At 34.5% G+C, this 18,807-nt stretch overlaps 3 protein-coding genes across 4 annotated transcripts; all 3 read left to right on the forward strand.

Annotated features, from left to right (window-relative positions):
• Nucleotides 1-10,883: 10,883 nt before the first annotated feature.
• LOC130499649 (uncharacterized) lies at nucleotides 10,884-14,781 on the forward strand. Of its 2 annotated transcripts, XM_056993936.1 has the most exons (2): nucleotides 10,884-10,902; nucleotides 14,456-14,781. In XM_056993936.1, exons 1-2 carry the CDS (start codon nucleotides 10,884-10,886, stop codon nucleotides 14,779-14,781), a joined length of 345 nt encoding a protein of 114 aa, XP_056849916.1. The 2 variants fall into 2 exon arrangements, with proteins under 2 accessions (XP_056849916.1, XP_056849915.1); XM_056993935.1 differs by lacking the exon at nucleotides 10,884-10,902 and having other exon boundaries at nucleotides 14,434-14,781.
• A 1,664-nt stretch (nucleotides 14,782-16,445) lies between these two features.
• Nucleotides 16,446-16,793, forward strand: LOC130499652 (uncharacterized). The gene has a single exon (XM_056993945.1). It carries the CDS (start codon nucleotides 16,446-16,448, stop codon nucleotides 16,791-16,793), a length of 348 nt encoding a protein of 115 aa, XP_056849925.1.
• A 1,666-nt stretch (nucleotides 16,794-18,459) lies between these two features.
• Nucleotides 18,460-18,807, forward strand: LOC130499653 (uncharacterized). Its single transcript, XM_056993946.1, has one exon. It carries the CDS (start codon nucleotides 18,460-18,462, stop codon nucleotides 18,805-18,807), a length of 348 nt encoding a protein of 115 aa, XP_056849926.1.

The following is an 18,807-nucleotide window of genomic DNA, read 5'->3' on the forward strand; positions in this document are numbered from 1 at the left end:
AGGTCCCGGATTTCTGAGAAACCACACGTCAAGCAATCAGAACACGATAATAACGGAAAATAAAAATAAAAATCGTAAAAGGAGCAAGAAGGATTTTATTCGAATCTGCGTATGAGCGTAACAACAACAGGACAACGTGCTTCGGCTACGAGAGCTGTCGGCGAGATCCTAGTTCTAATACCCGAAGGTGGCTAAACCTAGTTGGATTGAGCTCAAAAATAAAAAACGGAAAGTTGCCTAAATTGCTCTAAGTGCTAAGTTGCTCTGTAAAAGTGATGCCTCTATGCCTCTCGCCTGAGCTCCTTTATATACTCCCTCCAAGGTCGGTTTACGCTTCCCCCTTTTGCCCTTAAGCCGTCATAGTCGAAAAATGGGAATATTCCATTTTTCCGATCTTCATGATTATCTGCGGAAAGTTTCCATTTATCCGCGGAAACTGATACTTATCCTCCAAGCATAAACCGTCATAAGGTTTATGGGTTTTTAAGAAATCGTAAGTGGGCCTCGAATCAAGTTTAGGGCCCCCTTGGGCCGTATTTTTGATTTGAGACGTTTTTACGATTTCTCCGATAAGGTTAAGTTTCCGCGGTTTTATCGTAAACCGAACGGACGATTCCATTTGATCGAGAGATCAAGAAACGGATAGTCGCGAGTTGCGGAGAATGGCTATACGGATAGTCGAGAATGCATAGTTTTACGTCGTATCGTCGTTTCGGAAGACTTCGGACGTTTCGGAGAATGATCAATATACGAACGCTCGATCGCTATAGCGACCGAACTTTGTCCGCAGCTCGGTCGCTATAGCGACCGAGCTCTTGTTCGTGACCCGATCGCCATTGCGATCGGGTTTGTGCCATGGACTGAGATCCGTTGTCCAGCGTCCGAAACCCATGCGAAGCTCGATGCTCTTAGGATGTTTGTTTGCGGATGTTTGGACCTTTATTAACATTGTTCTGTTGATTTAAGAAATCATTTATTTCTTAAATCGTTGATTTCCTAAGTCATTGATTAAGAAATCGTTGATTTCTAAGTCGTTGATTAAGAAATCGTTGTTTTTAAAAATCGTTGATTTCTTAAATCGTTGATTAAGAAATCGTTGTTTTAAAGAATCGTTGTCTTAAAACAAGATTTTTAAGGAATCTGCTTGGAACTTCAAAGAGGCCGTTCTCAAACCGTGAGGACCCAGAAAAACGATCAAGATATCAAATCGAAGCCCTCGCCGAGACGGGTCTGGTGAGGTCGGTCGCTATAAGCGACCGAACTTGTTCTCCAGCTCACTCGCTATAGCGACCGAGCTGTTCTCTAGCTCAGTCGCTATAGCGACCGAGCTTGTTTCGAGCAGCGGCGACCGAGCTTCGTATGACCCCTTGGTTGTTCCGCGATGCCAAGCCGCATCCTCGTGGTTTAACGATCTTTTGTTATCTCCGATGATCGTTTTTAACGAGAACTTTGTTTAGTCGCGGAACCTTTTGCAAGGAGACGATTTTTAAGAAATCGTAGATTTAAGAAATCGTAGATTTAAGAAATCGTTGATTTAAGAAATCGTTGATTTTAAGAAATCGTTGATTTAAGAAATCGTTGATTTTCTTAAATCGTTGATTTAAGAAATCGTTGTTTTTAAACAAGATTTTCCCGCAAGTTTTTCCCGCAAGTTTTTCATATAAGTTTTTCGTATAAGTTTTCCTTGAAAACGTAGAAATTCTTAAGACGTATATTTTTATTGAATGTTTTGATACTCACTTCGTAGTCAACACGAACCATAGGAGCTTGTTTCGACGCTGCGGACAAATCTATTCAAGAATTTTATAGTAAAAATTAGTTTAAGCAATTTTTGCGAGAATTATCTTTTTCGAGGAATATTTTCGAAAGTTAATTTCGTTGTGACCGTTTTTGACCCCAAGAGTTAACCCCCCAGCCCGTTAGAACCGTGGATCGTAGATGCGAGGTTCTAGCGGGTGATAAGACAAGTTAGTCAAGTTAGGCGGAATTAACGGTTGAAAATGTCCGTTGAAAGTTGTACGTTGATTCTTAGAAAAGTGGAATCTTATAAGATTGGGGCTGCGCTTGATGAAAGCTGCCTACGTACCCTTTGTCAAAAGGGATCAAGCCATTCGTAGTTCGTCTTGGAGTTAAGATTCTTATGACCTGTTTTCCAGTGAGACTTTATTGTCTAGTTATGTGTAGTGAATTTCGAGCATGTTGCTGTCGATGGTATTTCGTAGTGGACCTTTGTCGGCCGCAAGAGTAGCCTCGGAGGCTGTTTATTTTGGCCAAGTTTGGCCTGTAAAAAATATTTTGCTCAAATCTATAAAATCGTGGTTTTTATAAATCGAGATAAGTTCCGTTTATCGAAGTTAGAGGGACAGGGTGTGAGTTGTCGTCTCATTCCTGCCTCTCCGATGATCACCGTATCCATCGATTGAACAAAGCGAGATTTTTCGTGGTTTACTGATTTACGCGAAGGTTCGTGAAACGGATAGACTTAAGTGAAGAGACAAGTTTTGGGATCTCGTATCGGTGTTGATACTATGTCTGTGAGATGTAAAGTACCAGCAAGGCTGGATTTATGGCAAGACCTAGGTTTACTTTCGGACTGAGGCTTTGCGATGACAAATCGGCTTTCGTTTTGCATGTTTGCGATTTTAACCTGACTCGTACCGTTTTAAAATCCGTGAAGTGTTATCGGCTTATTATGATTTGTCTGGGTACGAGTCGGAGTTACTTCCTTTACGAAGCACTCAAACAAAATTTTGGTTTTCTTGTATAGCGCGCTATGGTATCCTGGTCGGATGTAAGAGAGCCTACCCATAGGTGGCTTGTCTGTTTAGGACGTTAGAGTTCTTTTGTTGTGATCAGCAACAACGATATGATGCCGTTTAGAAGGTGTATGAAATTTTGGTCGAAAAATGTTTATTCGAGCACGAAGCGACGTCTCGCAGTGCTGCGACTTTACTTTTCTTTACGCCATAAGAGGATTATGGGCTTTGGCTTATGATTTGATTTATACTTTTGTCAAGTGTAAATGGTAGAATCCGAGTAGTCATTTCGGATTTTGATTTTGTCGCTTTGTCCGTATGCTTCTTTTTAGCAAGCGTTTTTAGGTGTAAGCGATGGGAGACATGTGTCTGAATGGGATAATCATTTTGTGGATACTGGATCCGTTGTCATAGCCGTTTAGTAGTTGTTGAATTGTTTTTAGGGTTTGAGACCGAAGGGTTGTGTAAATTTACCAGGGAGAAGCGTTTAACTTCACTGTGTTTCGTGAAGTGTTGGCCTTCCGGAACTTGTTTTTGAATTTTTAAGAATAACTCGTATAGCTATAGGAGCTTTGTTACGAGTGTTTCTTTTTATGCCGCGTTTTATGCGGCGTATAGAACTTAATCTATTGATGATAAGTTTACATCTTCCGTTAACCATATGGTTGTTACGACTGAGTTTCGTTACGAAGAATTCATCGTATGATTTCCGATTCTTGGTTATACGACAAACTGCTTGCATAATAGTCACTTGGCGTTTCACGACAAATCATGGATTGTCGATTAACCGGTAGCCGTTTAAGCGGTTGGAGCGGTGGTCGCTCAGTAGTTTTGGATTGGCATGGAGGCTAGGTGCAGCCGTATAGCCAGGGAAGTTGTTGGTAAAGGATCGTCGTAGAATATGTGCGGATTCTGTTGCAGGGTCATTTCATGTTTGGACGTGGCCGAGGGTAGTAAAAGCAGGATTCAACTACCTTATGGAGCAAAAATTATCTACGACTGATATTCGTTGGATTCGTTAATTTATTTTACGAAAGAAAATTGGTTAACCGTTCTTTCGAAGGTTTTTCTTTTTTTAGGAAGCAGGACGAGTGTGCCTTAGAATGCGTGGCGATCGTTTCTCGGTTTTTCGAGAGACTAGATCGGTTTGCATGCTCTGCCTGGAAAGTCAAGGAACAATGGAACAAGACTGGAAAATTTGCCTAAGACTTAGCTTGCTAGACTATCCACCTAGGTTCTAAGTTCCTTAAATTCTACGGCAGTTTTCAAGACGTTTTCGTTCTTTTCCTACTAAAAAATTAAAACCTTGACAGAATTTTTAGTCGGACGTTCCTTAGTCTTATTGATGATTCGAGATAGCCCCTTCTTCCTTCTTCTTCTCCTCTTTTCTTCTGACTTTATCAGAAGTTTATTATGCGTTTAGGAATGGCCACTTTCGATTCAACGTCAAAGGACTTCGAAAAGTCAGTTACCGAATTTCATATGAATTGGTTTCTGATGAAATTCTGACGAGAATATCGGAATGAGGAAGGGATATCAATGTCCAAGTTCGTCCTCGTTTCTTCGTATCTCTGGTTTTACCAAATTGACCAGGTACGCTTTGTATATTGTTGAAAAGTCTATCAAACGTTATGAATAGATGTTTTCGACTTAACGTGGCAGAATCTGGTAAAATCACATTGTGTTTTATGCATCGAAAGAATTTTACGAAATCGTTGAACCAAAGGGAGGAGAAGCAGACAAAGAGGGGCGTTTTGGAAAGAGGGATCAATGGACAAGGCGTCACTCGAGTGAGGCTCTCAGTTCGTCAGGCTGTGAGCGAACTGGTTATGTTCCAGATATGATATTGTTTGGCTTTATGAATGATGTTTCGTAAAATATGGTCGAGCTTGATATTATAGAAATCACCCCATTTTTTCGAAACTGGTTGAGAAGGATGGGGAGCTGGTCGGGACAGAGTCGAGACAAACCACATTCACCACGGGAGTTGCTTGCAAGAGTTGTTTGGAAGAAGTACGGTAATGGTATCGGTCTTCCGAATGAATTCCTATTCCTCGTATAGTTAAGATGATTGGAGTTCTAGAATAATCGTAATCGTTTTATACGATGAATTGCAATACATTCGTTATCTGGAACTTCCACGTTTTTCCGTAACTTTTCCGATCGTTCTCACCGAATGAAATGAGGGTTTTAGATTCACGATTTTAAGAATTTGCACTACGTGGCTTCGAGCGAGGATGCAGAGTATGTGATTGAACTAGTGTCGGGATGGTTTCACAAGGAATCGGCCGCACTCGCTTATCGACCTGCAGACCGGCGCCTTGGACCGTGACGTCGGTCTGGCCGCCCGGCGTCAGCGAGTGACAGCAAGCCGAGACGAGTTCCACTTGTTTTCTTCGTAAAATCTCAACGGAAACTCCGATTGAGACGAAACGAAAAGCGTTTCGAAGAGGAATCAAAGGAGAGCACAAAGCAAGACTCCTTTGAGGCCTGACAGGTCGCTATAGCAAGTGAGAATGTGTCTCAGTCGCTATAGCGAGTGGAAGGGAGCAAGGACGAGTCCAACTTGTTTTCGTCGTAAAATCTCAACGGAAACTCCGATTGAGACGAAACGAAAAGCGTTTCGAAGAGGAATCAAAGGAGAGCACAAAGGAGGACTCCTTTGAGGCCTGACAGGTCGCTATAGCGAGTGAGGATGTGTCTCAGTCGCTATAGCGAGTGGAAGGGAGCCAAGACGAGTCCAACTTGTTTTCGTCGTAAAATCTCAACGGAAACTCCGATTGAGACGAAACGAAAAGCCTTTCTAAGAGGAATCAAAGGAGGACTCCTTTGAGGACTGACAGGTCGCTATAGCGAGTGTCGATGTCATCTCGGTCGCTATAGTGAGTGGAAGGTAGCCAAGACGAGTCCAACTTGTTTTCGTTGTAAAATCTCACGGAAACACCGACTGAGACGAAACGAAAAGCGTTTCGAAGAGGATTCAAAAAGAACGCAGAGGAGAACTTCTCTTGGGGCTGGGTCGCTATAGCGACCAAGCTTGGCTCGCTATAGCGACCGAACTTTTCTCGGTGCTCGGTCGCTCTAGCGACCGACCTTGTTTTTGAGTTTAACTTTCTGCGAGTAACCTAGGAATTTTCCGCAGTTATTGGGGGAGCGAGTTTTACTTTTCTGAAACGTTTTCGGAGAAATCTTCTTGGTCGAATCCTTATGCGCTGAGATTTCTCCAACTCGGTAAAAAGAAAAATTTCACGGGGTTGGAAAGATTTTATCGTTGTCCTTTGTGTTTGGAGGGAAAAATCACGAGCTCGATTTAGTGCTCTTCCTGTGACGGAAGGTCACGACTAAGTTTTCGATTTTATTGAACACTACGGCGTTTGCGTAGTGCAGAGGGTTTTCTGAGTTGCCTTTCTTGACAGGAGATATCTCGCTAGGATTTTGTCCGGAAAGACGTTCCTGCGAAGTTCCAGGCCTATCGTGTGGGGTCGCGAACTCGAGTCTCCTGCCGCGGAGTTTTCTGGCTCCGCGAGGGAGGACTGCGCGGGACCCGGCCGTTAGGGTTTGAACCTGTTTGGTAAGGGTTCCCACGAGTTTATCCTGCTCTTCCGACATCTTTTCATAGGCGGAAAGAAGCTTCTTGAACTCATCGAGCGACGCGGCGTTAGCAGGTACGTTGGCCGCGGAAACATCCGCTGCTGGAGTGTTCAAGACGTCCTTGGGTGCTCCGTTTAGAGGAGTGTGCAACTTCGCTGAATCATCGTTAGTCATGTCTGGTAAAGCGTGAGCTGGTCGTGAGTAAGAATTATCCGTACCCTCCTCCTTCTAGCGCCAAACAGTGGGAACCGAAATTCACATCGTCAATATTCGTATATTTTAGGAAAGTAGGAAAACCCTAATTTCCCAGAGGTCCCGGATTTCTGAGAAACCACATGTCAAGCAATCAGAACACGATAATAACGGAAAATAAAAATAAAATTCGTAAAAGAGAGCAAGAAGGATTTTATTCCGAATCTGCGTATGAGCGTAACAACAACAGGATAGCGTGCTTCGGCTACGAGAGCTGTCGGCGAGATCCTAGTTCTAATACCCGAAGGTGGCTAAACTTGGTTGAGTCGCAGCTCAAAAAATAAAAACGGAAATTTGCCTAAATTGCTCTAAGTGCTAAGTTGCTTTTGAAAAGTGATGCCTCTATGCCTCTCGCCCTGAGCTCCTTATATACTCTCTCCAAGGTCGGTTTACGCTTCCCCCTTTTGCCCTTAAGCCGTCATAGTCGAAAAATGGGAATATTCCATTTTTCCGATCTTCATGATTATCTGCAGAAAGTTTCCATTTATCCGCGGAAACTGATACTTATCCTCCAAGCATAAACCGTCATAAGGTTTATGGGTTTTTAAAAAATCGTAAGTGGGCCTCGAATCAAGTTTAGGACCTCCTTGGGCCGTATTTTTGATTTGAGACGTTTTAACGATTTCTCCGATAAGGTTAAGTTTTCGCGGTTTTATCGTAAACCGAACGGACGATTCCATTTGATCGAGAGATCAAGAAACGGATAGCCATGAGTTGCAGAGAACGGCTATACGGATAGTCGAGAATGCATAGTTTTACGTCGTACCGTCGTTTCGGAAGACTTCGGACGTTTCGGAGAATGATCAATATACGAACGCTCGATCGCTATAGCGACCGAACTTTGTCCGCAGCTCGGTCGCTATAGCGACCGAGATCTATCCGCAGCTCGGTCGCTATAGCGATCGAGCTCTGTTCGTTGCTCGTGGCTCGGTCGCTATAGCGACCGAGCTGTAATCGAAGCTCGGTCGCTATAACGACCGAGCATGGTCTCGTGATCCGTTCGCTATAACGACCGAGCATGGTCTCGTGATCCGTTCGCTATAGCAACCAAGCTCTTGTTCGTGACCCGATCGTTGATTTCCTAAGTCGTTGATTTCCTAAGTCGTTGATTAAGAAATCGTTGATTTCTTAAGTCGTTGATTAATAAATCGTTGATTTCTTAAGTCGTTGATTAAGAAATCGTTGTTTTAAGAAATCGTTTATTTCTTAAATCGTTGATTAAGAAATCATTGTTTTAAAGAATCGTTGTCTTAAAACAAGATTTTAAGGAATCTGCCTTGGAACTTCAAAGAGGCCGTTCTGTCAAACCGTAAGGACCCAGAAAACGATCAAAATATCAAATCGAAGCCCTCGCCGAGACGGGTCTGGTTAGCTCGGTCGCTATAGCGACTGAATTTGTTCTCTAGCTCACTCGCTATAGCGACCGAGCTTGTTCTCTAGCTCCGTCGCTATAGCGACCGAGCTTATTTCCGAGCAGCGACCGAGCTTCGTATGACCCCTTGGTTGTTCCGCGATGGTCAAGCCGCATCCTCGTGGTTTAATGATCTTTTGTTATCTCCGATGATCGTGTTCTAACGAGAACTTTGTTTAGTCGCGGAACCTTTTGCAAGGAGACGATTTTTAAGAAATCGTAGATTTAAGAAATCGTAGATTTAAGAAATCGTAGATTTAATAAATCGTTGATTTTTAGAAATCGTTGATTTAAGAAATTGTTGATTTAAGAAATCATTGATTTTCTTAAATCGTTGATTTAAGAAATCATTGTTTTTAAAACAAGATTTTCCCGCAAGTTTTTCGTATAAGTTTTTCGTATAAGTTTTTCTTGAAAACGTAGAAATTCTTAAGACGTATATTTTTATCAAATGTTTTGATACTCACTTCGTCGTCAACACGAACCATAGGAGCTTGTTTCGACGCTGCGGACAAATCTATTCAAGAATTTTATCGTAAAAATTAGTTTAAGCAATTTTTACGAGAATTATCTTTTTCGAGGAATATTTTCGAAAGTTAATTTCGTTATGACCGTTTTTGACCCAAAAATAGGTTATGAAGGATTTGTTCCAAATATAGAATTGCTAAGTTGTTATATTCATCAATTGGATTGTTCTTAGTGCTTGTGTTCTAGAATAACTAACTAGAATCCCGATCTTAGGATAATTAGGCCCATACGACAATTTTGTCTTTTACACGAATAGATTCTCATTGAGCTAGGATTTCTAGAAAAAAAAAAGACACTTGATCTAGGAAAGCTACTGAACACATTCAAACCCAATAACTAAAGCTTTCTAGAAGGAACATAGATCCACAATCCTATATATTGATTGATCGACGTTTTGAAAGGTGTATTGATCGACTATCCATATATAGCATCGATCACCACTTTCTCTGATCTACCAACGACACTTGAGATCTTAGATCTAAACAATAGATAATCTAGACAAACAAAAGTTGATAGATTATTATTTAGTTTGAGTTCCATAATATCATCCATACAACTTTAGTCACTATACTATTATAATCCTGATTACCTGAATAGAAACCCAAGATCTAGCGCTTTCTCATAGTTATCTACAAACCTCCATCCAACCAACTGAACAACTACCTTGTTCACCACTGAAATTTACTATTAATACAATTTACCTAGCTTAATCACAAACTGCTTAGATATATTGTGTGCCCTAGCTCCTTGTAGATTCGATCCCTAAGTACTACAACTCGACCTCTTATGTGAGAGAGTAAATCACTCATTAGGGTAATTTGAGTGATATCACGCAGATTCCAAATAAAATCTCATTTGCTATATTTTTCATTCTAAATTTATTACTTCATTTATTTGCGTATTCTTATTACTTGATGTTTGGCATAGCAGAAATCTGGAACTCAAGGAAAGTTAGGATTTCTTGACTTTCATTAGTTTACGGAAATCAACAGTGCATATTTCGGTTACCATACTCCACTGATAGTGTCTGACATACCCCTCTACTGGCCTCATTTCTGAAAATAAATGTGTAGGCTGCATCTTGCGAGTATTGATCACTAAATACATGGACTCAACTTAAGTAAGTTTCTACACCAACATGTAGTCTTTTCTGATTTTTTCCCTCTCTCTTCTCTGAATTTTTTAATCTCAATTCTAATGAACAGTGATGCTGACGCAGTCCGTATTGTTCATATTGTTTTCGATTTTTTTTTATTTGGCAAAGGCTAGGAGAATAATGGGGTCATAGGTAATGTACCTACCCCTCTGCATCTTCGGAAACAATCTCAATATTTTATGTTATAGATGCTGAAGAGAGGTGAAAGGGGAACCAGAAACACACATATTTCTTACCTTCCAGACTTGCAGGAAGATTCCGATCCAATGTATACCAAGTCCCAAGACAATGAAGTTGGATTGATAAAGATGGAAGTCATCTTTGGATTCTACAGGCATTCACAGCAGGTGTAGATGTTAGTGGCAACAAATCTAGATGGTTCTAAAAAGTGGTTAGAGTAGTGATAAAATTGAAAAAAAAATCATCATCCCATTCTTGACTCAATAAAATTAATAAAAAATAAAAACTAAAGCTCAAAATAAAACACAATATCAGTAATGCCTCCCGTCAGACTTTAACAACACTGTCTCCAATGTTATACAGTCTAAGATTTGTGGAAAATAAATCATAAGTAGAAATTTAACAAGAAAAGACGATGTACCTGCTCACTGGATGTGAGTGTCGATCGACATAATTAAGTGGAGATCGATCAATTCTCGTGATGCTCTGTCGATTGGCATTTATCAGGTGTCGGTTGATGCTGAGTGCAGATTGTCTTCCTCATATCTTTTTAAATTTTTTTGTATTAGTAATTTCCTAATCAGTGAGTTGCCTCTGCTTGTTTGCGCCATTTAACTGGATCATCATGCCAGATCAATCGGTAGGTGGCAATTCTAGACGGGTAATTTGCTTGTCTAGTATCTCTGCCTTAGCCCAATAGTGCTTTACTATCTGTCCATTCACCATGAACTCTTCTCCCTTATAGTTGATTAGCACAATGGTTCCATAGGGTCTGGGTTCTTTAACGGTAAAGGGACCAGACCAGTGTAAATGCAATTTTCCAGGGAGTGTTGTCAAACGAGAGTTGTACAGAATCACCTGGTCTTTCGGTTCGAAATGTCTAGAATTGATCTTCTTATCGTGATAAGCTTTTGTTCTTTCCTTGTACAGTTTCGAGTTCTCATAAGCATGATGTCTGATTTCATCTAACTCATTCAGTTGTATCAATCTCCTTTTCCTAGAAGGCTTGATGTCAAAATTTAACATCTGTACGGTCCATGCTGCCTTGTGTTCCAATTCCACCGGAAGGTAACATGCTTTTCCATAGAGCAGGTGAAATGGTGTAGTTCCGAGTGGCATTTTTAATGCAGTTCTATTAGCCCAAATTGCGTCATCCAATTTTGTAGACCAATCTTTTATTGTTTTACCTACAATCTCTTCTAGGATTTCTTTGATCTGACGGTTGAAAACTTCTATTTGTCTTCTGGTCCGAGGATGATACGGTGTATCTACTCGATTGTAGACTTCATGTTTCTTAAGTAGCTTCTTAAACACTTTGTTGATGAAATGACAGCCCCTATCACTTATTGTAACTCTAGGTATTTGTAGTATTTTTATTAGTATTTATGATTGAAAACATTATTAAAAGTAAAAAATACTTGAAAATATATATTATACCAGAAAGATTTTTACATTCTTAAGCACTAATCTTTCAAAATTTTGTCGAAAGATTACAATATTTACAAAACGTTGAGAATAATTAAATAAAAAGGGTAAATTCAATTTCAATGTTATTCTTTTTAATAATAATAAACTGTGACATTAATAAGTAAACAAAAATTGCCTTGTATTTTTCACTTTCGACATTTTGATTATAAAAAATATGCATGTCAATAAGGTTTCATATGACATGTATAAAATATTTCATACAAAAGTTTCAACATGTTATATCTTGAAAATTAATAGAAGTTTTATTTAGACCTCTCATAATAAATATTATATTATATTATATAAAAGTATATGAAGCTTTTGATTTAATCAAAATATATCTACTGAAGTTTTATGAAATATTTATCATTTTCTACGAAACTATTTATATCCTGACTTTGAAAATAATATCCAAGTATTTGTAAAATTATATTGGTTTATTTTTAACATAAGTAAAATAAGTTTTCAAAATTTAATAAACATGATTTATAAAAACTCATTGTAAAATTCATTTTAGGTTATAAATAAGTTAAACTTCATTAAATAATTCCTGGTGTTTAATTAAATTTACATTTTAATAGTCATGTTTCAGTATTTAGTAACTTATTATATATATATATAAGATAGCACTTCACTTTAGAGAACAAAACTAAAAAATTTCAATAGATTGTTCAATAACATTTGAATAACCAACTAAGTTTGAAATCTTTCCCAAAATGGCTTACACTAGATTTCAAACTAATATTTGGATGCATAACTGGCGCTATAGGTATAGCTGGCCTAGTAGGATTCAATGGAATCCAGGGGTCCTCCCACACCTTAACCATAACCAGAGTGTATTTTCTGCCTTATCCCCAGCAACAAAAGCTCCCTCGCAGCGGAAATACTAGTCCAAACATAAGAAGGACTGTTTACAGAATTTACTCGTAAAGGCGAGCTTAGTCTGTAATATCTTCCTCTTAAGACACGGGCGACCAGCGAATCCGGGTTTTGTGTTAGCCTCCATAATTGTTTCGCCAGTAATGCCAGGTTGAACTCATGAATCATGCGAAATCCAGTCCCTCCTTCTTCTCTCGGTAGGCAGACTTTTTCCCATTTCGACCAGTGTATTCCTCTCTTGGGGGATTTGAGCTCCACCAGAATTGGGCAATAGCGCTGGCAAGATTTTCACATATCTCCAATGGGAGCAGGAAAGTAGACATAACATACGTCAGGAGAGCAAGCAAAATGGAATTAATCAATACCTCATTTCCTCATTTCGAGAGCCAGCGACCTGTCCAGCCATTCACTCTATGCATTAGTTTGTCTTTTAGGAAGGCAAAGAGCTTACATTTTGAACCACTAATATCTTCTGGGATACCCAAGTAATTCTCTATCCCTCCATCATTCTGTATTCTAAGTACATCTTTGATATCTTGCCTTGTGGCTGCGTTAATCCTCTTACCAAAGAAGAAGGAGGATTTATCAAAGTTAATACATTGTCCTGATGCTTTACCATAGATCCTGATCACTTTCATTACTTCTTCACATTCACGGGGCTCCGCCTTATAGAAGAAAAGGCTATCATCAGCAAATAGTAGGTGGGATACCGATGGACACGCGCGGGTAACGCGCATCCCCGTTATCTTTCCCTGGTTCTCTGCATGATTGAGAAGGCTAACATTAATGGGTTTCTCTTTAAGTATCTTCAAATATTAAATTATATATTTCTTCTAACATGCAAACATTTATTTGTATTAGTCAATAAAAAGTTAATCTTGGGAATTTGAAAATTAAAACAAAACAAATTGTGTCTAACGTTTTAATTCTTAAAGTTACATAAAACAGGATAAAGGAATAATTTTACCTATCAAGAAATTAATGAATGGATATTCCTATTTTTGATTAACTTGTGAATAAAACCATTTACTGAACGATACTATTGATTATCATAAAATTCTACAATAACACCGTATATCTACTGAGAAATAAATATTATATATCCTATATTAAAATATATAATTATAGATTTTAGTTGGAAAATCGATCTCAAAATTATTCATCACAAAAAAAATTCAACAAAACAAGATTTATTAATTTAGATTTATAATTGATAGATCTGGTTTCAGGGTTTTTAATAAAGTCAAAATAACTATAAAATTTTAGAGATTTATTATTGTATTAGTCAATTTAATCCAAATAGAGTCTACTGTCATAGATCTTGTTTCTATGAAATTATTATATAATTTATAAGGTATTTGTAGTATTTTTATTAGTATTTATTATTGAAAACATTATAAAAATTAAAAAATACTTGAAAATATATATTATAGTAGATCCAATTTACATTCTTAAACACTAATCATTGAATTTTTTTAGAAGAATATAATATTTACAGATAATGAAGAATAATTAAATAAAGAGGATAAATTCAATTCCAACGCTACTCTTTTTAATAAAAATAAACTGTTACATTAATAAGTAAACAAAAATTTCCCTGTATTTTCCACTTTAGAAATTTTGATTAGAAAAAAATAATGGATGTAAATAAGTTCTCATATGACATCTATAAAATATTTTCAAATTATAAACACCGCAAATTTCATACAAAACCTTCAACATGTTATATCTTGAAAATTAGTAAACGTATTATTTAGACCTCTAATAACAAATATTATATTATATTATATAAAATTTTATGAAGCTTTTGAATTAATCAAGAAATATATATATATAACTAGATAACTCAAGTTTTATGAAATATTTATCAATTTATATGAAACTATTTATATCCTAACTTTGAAAATAATATCTAATTATTTGGAAAAGTATATTGTTTTATTTTTATCATAAGTAAAATAATTTTTCAAAATTTAATAAACATGATAGATAAAAACTCATTGTAAAATTTAGTTTAGGTTATAAATAGGTTAAAATACATTAAATAATTCCTGATGTTTAATTAAATTTACGTTTTAATAGTCATGTTTCAGTTTTTAGTAATTTATAATATATATAGATAACACTTCACTTTAGAGAACAAAACTAAAACATTCCAATAAATTATTTCCACTATATCTGAATTGACCACTTAATTTGAAAATTTTCCGAAAATGGCTAACACTAGAATCCAAGCTATTACCCTGTTCATTATTTTAGCTTTGGTTTGCGCGTTTGTTCCTACTTTCTCTGTCGAAGAAGCTGAAGCAAAATCACTATGGGATACATGTCTTCTTAAAATCAGTCCCAAGTGTGCATTGGATATAATTGGTGTTGTCTTTGAAAATTTAACCATCACTGATTCATGTTGCCACGATCTTGTTCAGGAAGGAAAAATGTGTAACGATAAACTTATCAAATATATTGCGTTCAAACCACTCCTAATTGCCAACGAAACGGAGTATTTGAAGAAGAGTGATGATTTGTGGACTCATTGTGTCTCAATCTCCCCAACTGCTTAAAATGTGTTTTGCTTTTATAAATATTGTTGAAAATATAATTTATCATCATTAGTATTTCTTTACGACAAATACTACTGTTTTGACACTCATGCAATGTTCACTAATCTATAATACAAATATAATTCCCAACTATTCTCTGAAATTTACCATTTTTAAATCATTTTAAAATAAAATATTTATAGTCAATTTGAATGGTAAGATTAATAGTGTAAAGTATAATTTTTGAATGGGTTTCTCTTTAAGTATCTTCAAACATTAAACTATATATTTCTTCTAACATGCAAACATTTATTTGTATTAGTCAATAAAAAGTTAATCTTGGGAATTTGAAAAATAAAACAAAACAAATTGTGTCTAACATTTTAATTCTTAAAGTTACATAAAACAGGATAAAGGAATAATTTTACCTATCAAGAAATTAATGAATGGATATTCCTATTTTTGATTAACTTGTGAATAAAATCATTTACTGAGTGATACTATTGATTATCATAAAATTCTACAATAATACCTTATATCTACTGAGAAATAAAAATTATATATCCTATATTAAAATATATAATTATAGATTTTAGTCGTAAAATCGATCTCAACATTATTCATAACAAAAAAAAATTCAACACCACAAAATTTATTAATTTAGATTTATAATTCATGGATCTGGTTTCAGGGTTTTTAATAAAGTCAAAATAACTAGAAAATTCTAGAGATTTATTATTGTATTAGTCAATTTAATCCAAATAGAGACTACTGTCATAGATCTTGTTTCTATGAAGTTATTATATAATTTATAAGGTATTCGTAGTATTTTATTAGTATTATTATTGAAAACATTATAAAATTAAAAAATACTTGAAAATATATATTATAGTAGATCCAATTTACATTCTTAAACACTAATCATTTATTTTTTTTAGAAGAATATAATATTTACAAATAATGAAAAATAATTAAATAAAGAGGATAAATTCAATTCCAACGTTACTCTTTTTAATAAAAATAAACTGTTACATTAATAAGTAAACAAAAATTTCCTTGTATTTTCCACTTTAGAAATTTTGATTAGAAAAAATAATGGATGTAAATAAGTTCTCATATGACATCTAAAAAATATTTCCAAATTATAAACACCGCCAATTTCATACAAAACCGTCAACATGTTATATCTTGAAAATTAGTAAACGTATTATTTAGACCTCTAATAACAAATATTATATTATATTATATAAAATTTTACGAAGCTTTTGAATTAATCAAGAATATATATATATATATATATAACTAACTAGATAACTCAAGTTTTATGAAATATTTATCAATTTATATGAAACTATTTATATCCTAACATTGAAAATAATATCTAATTATTTGGAAAAGTATATTGTTTTATTTTTATCATAAGTAAAATAATTGTTTCAAAATTTAATAAACATGATAGATAAAAACTCATTGTAAAATTTAGTTTAGGTTATAAATAGGTTAAAATACATTAAATAATTCCTGATGTTTAATTAAATTTACGTTTTAATAGTCATGTTTCAGTTTTTTGTAATTTATAATATATATATAGATAACACTTCACTTTAGAGAACAAAACTAAAACATTCCAATAAATTATTTCCATTATATCTGAATCAACTACTTAATTTGAAAATTTTCCCAAAATGGCTAACACTAGAATCCAAGCTATTACCCTGTTCATAATTTTAGCTTTGGTTTGCGCGTTTGTTCCTACTTTCTCTGTCGAAGAAGCTGAAGCAAAATCACTATGGGATACATGTCTTCTTAAAATCAGTCCCAAGTGTGCATTGGATATAATTGGTGTTGTCTTTGAAAATTTAACCATCACTGATTCATGTTGCCACAATCTTGTTCACGAAGGAAAAATGTGTAACGATAAACTTATCAAATATATTGCAGACAAACCACTCCTAATTGCCAACGAAAAGAAATATTTGAAGAAGAGTGATGATTTGTGGACTCATTGTGTCTCAATCTCCCCAACTGCTTAAAATGTGTTTTGCTTTTATAAATATTGTTGAAAATATAATTTATCATCTTTATTATTTCTTTACGACAAATACTACTGTTTTGACACTCATGCATGTTCACTAATCTATAATACAAATATAATTCCCAACTATTCTCTGAAATTTACCATTTTAAAATCATTTTGAAATAAAATATTTATAGTCAATTTGAATGGTAAGATTAATAGTGTAAAGTATAATTTTTGAATGGGTTTCTCTTTAAGTATCTTCAAACATTAAATTATATATTTCTTCTAACATGCAAACATTTATTTGTATTAGTCAATAAAAAGTTAATCTTAGGAATTTGAAAATTAAAGCAAAACAGATTGTGTCTAACGTTTCAATTCTTAAAGTTACATAAAACAGGATAAAGGAATAATTTTACCTATCAAGAAATTAATGAATGGATATTCCTATTTTTGATTAACTTGTGAATAAAATCATTTACTGAACGATACTATTGATTATCATAAAATTCTACAATAAAACCTTATATCTACTGAGAAATAAAAATTATATATTCTATATTAAAATATATATAATTATAAATTTTAGTTGTAAAATCGATCTCAAAATTATTCATAACAAAAAAAAATCAACATCACAAAATTTATTAATTTAGATTTATAATTCATGGATCTGATTTCAGGGTTTTTTATAAAGTCAAAATAACTAGAAAATTCTAGAGATTTATTATTGTATTAGTCAATTTAATCCAAATAGAGACTACTGTCATAGATCTTGTTTCTATGAAGTTATTATATAATTTATAAGGCATTTGTAGTATTTTATTAGTATTTATTATTAAAAAAATTATAAAATTAAAAAATACTTGAAAATATATATTATAGTAGATCCAATTTACATTCTTAAACACTCATCATTGAATTTTTTTAGAAGAATATAATATTTACAAATAATGAAGAATAATTAAATAAAGAGGATAAATTGAATTCCAACGTTACTCTTTTTAATAAAAATAAACTGTTACATTAATAAGTAAACAAAAATTTCCTTGTATTTTCCACTTTAGAAATTTTGATTAGAAAAAAAATAATGGATGTAAATAAGTTCTCATATGACATCTATAAAATATTTCCAAATTATAAACACCGCCAATTCATACAAAACCTTCAACATGTTATATCTTGAAAATTAGTAAACAGATTATTTAGACCTCTAATAACAAATATTATATTATAGTATATAAAATTTTACGAAGCTTTTGAATTAATCAAGAAATATATATATATATATAACTAGATAACTCAAGTTTTATGAAATATTTATCAATTTATATGAAACTATTTATATCCTAACTTTGAAAATAATATCTAACTATTTGGAAAAGTATATTGTTTTATTTTTATCATAAGTAAAATAATTTTTGCAAAATTTAATAAACATGATAGATAAAAACTCATTGTAAAATTTAGTGTATGTTATAAATAGATTAAAATACATTAAATAATTCCTGATGTTTAATTAAATTTACGTTTTAATAGTCATGTTTCAGTTTTTAGTAATTTATATATATATATATATATATAGATAACACTTCACTTTAGAGAACAAAACTAAAACATTCCAATAGATTATTTCCATTATATCTGAATCAACCACTTAAATTGAAAATTTTCCCAAAATGGCTAACACTAGAATCCAAGCAATTACCCTGTTCATTATTTTAGCTTTGGTTTGCGCGTTTGTTCCTACTTTCTCTGTCGAAGAAGCTGAAGCAAAATCACTATGGGATACATGTCTTCTTAAAATCAGTCCCAAGTGTGCATTGGATATAATTGGTGTTGTCTTTGAAAATTTAACCATCACTGATTCATGTTGCCACGATCTTGTTCAGGAAGGAAAAATGTGTAACGATAAACTTATCAAATATATTGCGGACAAACCACTCCTAATTGCCAACGAAAAGAAGTATTTGAAGAAGAGTGATGATTTGTGGACTCATTGTGTCTCAATCTCCCCAACTGCTTAA

Source organism: Raphanus sativus, chromosome 9 (genome assembly GCF_000801105.2).
Source record: "Raphanus sativus cultivar WK10039 chromosome 9, ASM80110v3, whole genome shotgun sequence".
Taxonomy (NCBI): domain Eukaryota; kingdom Viridiplantae; phylum Streptophyta; class Magnoliopsida; order Brassicales; family Brassicaceae; genus Raphanus; species Raphanus sativus.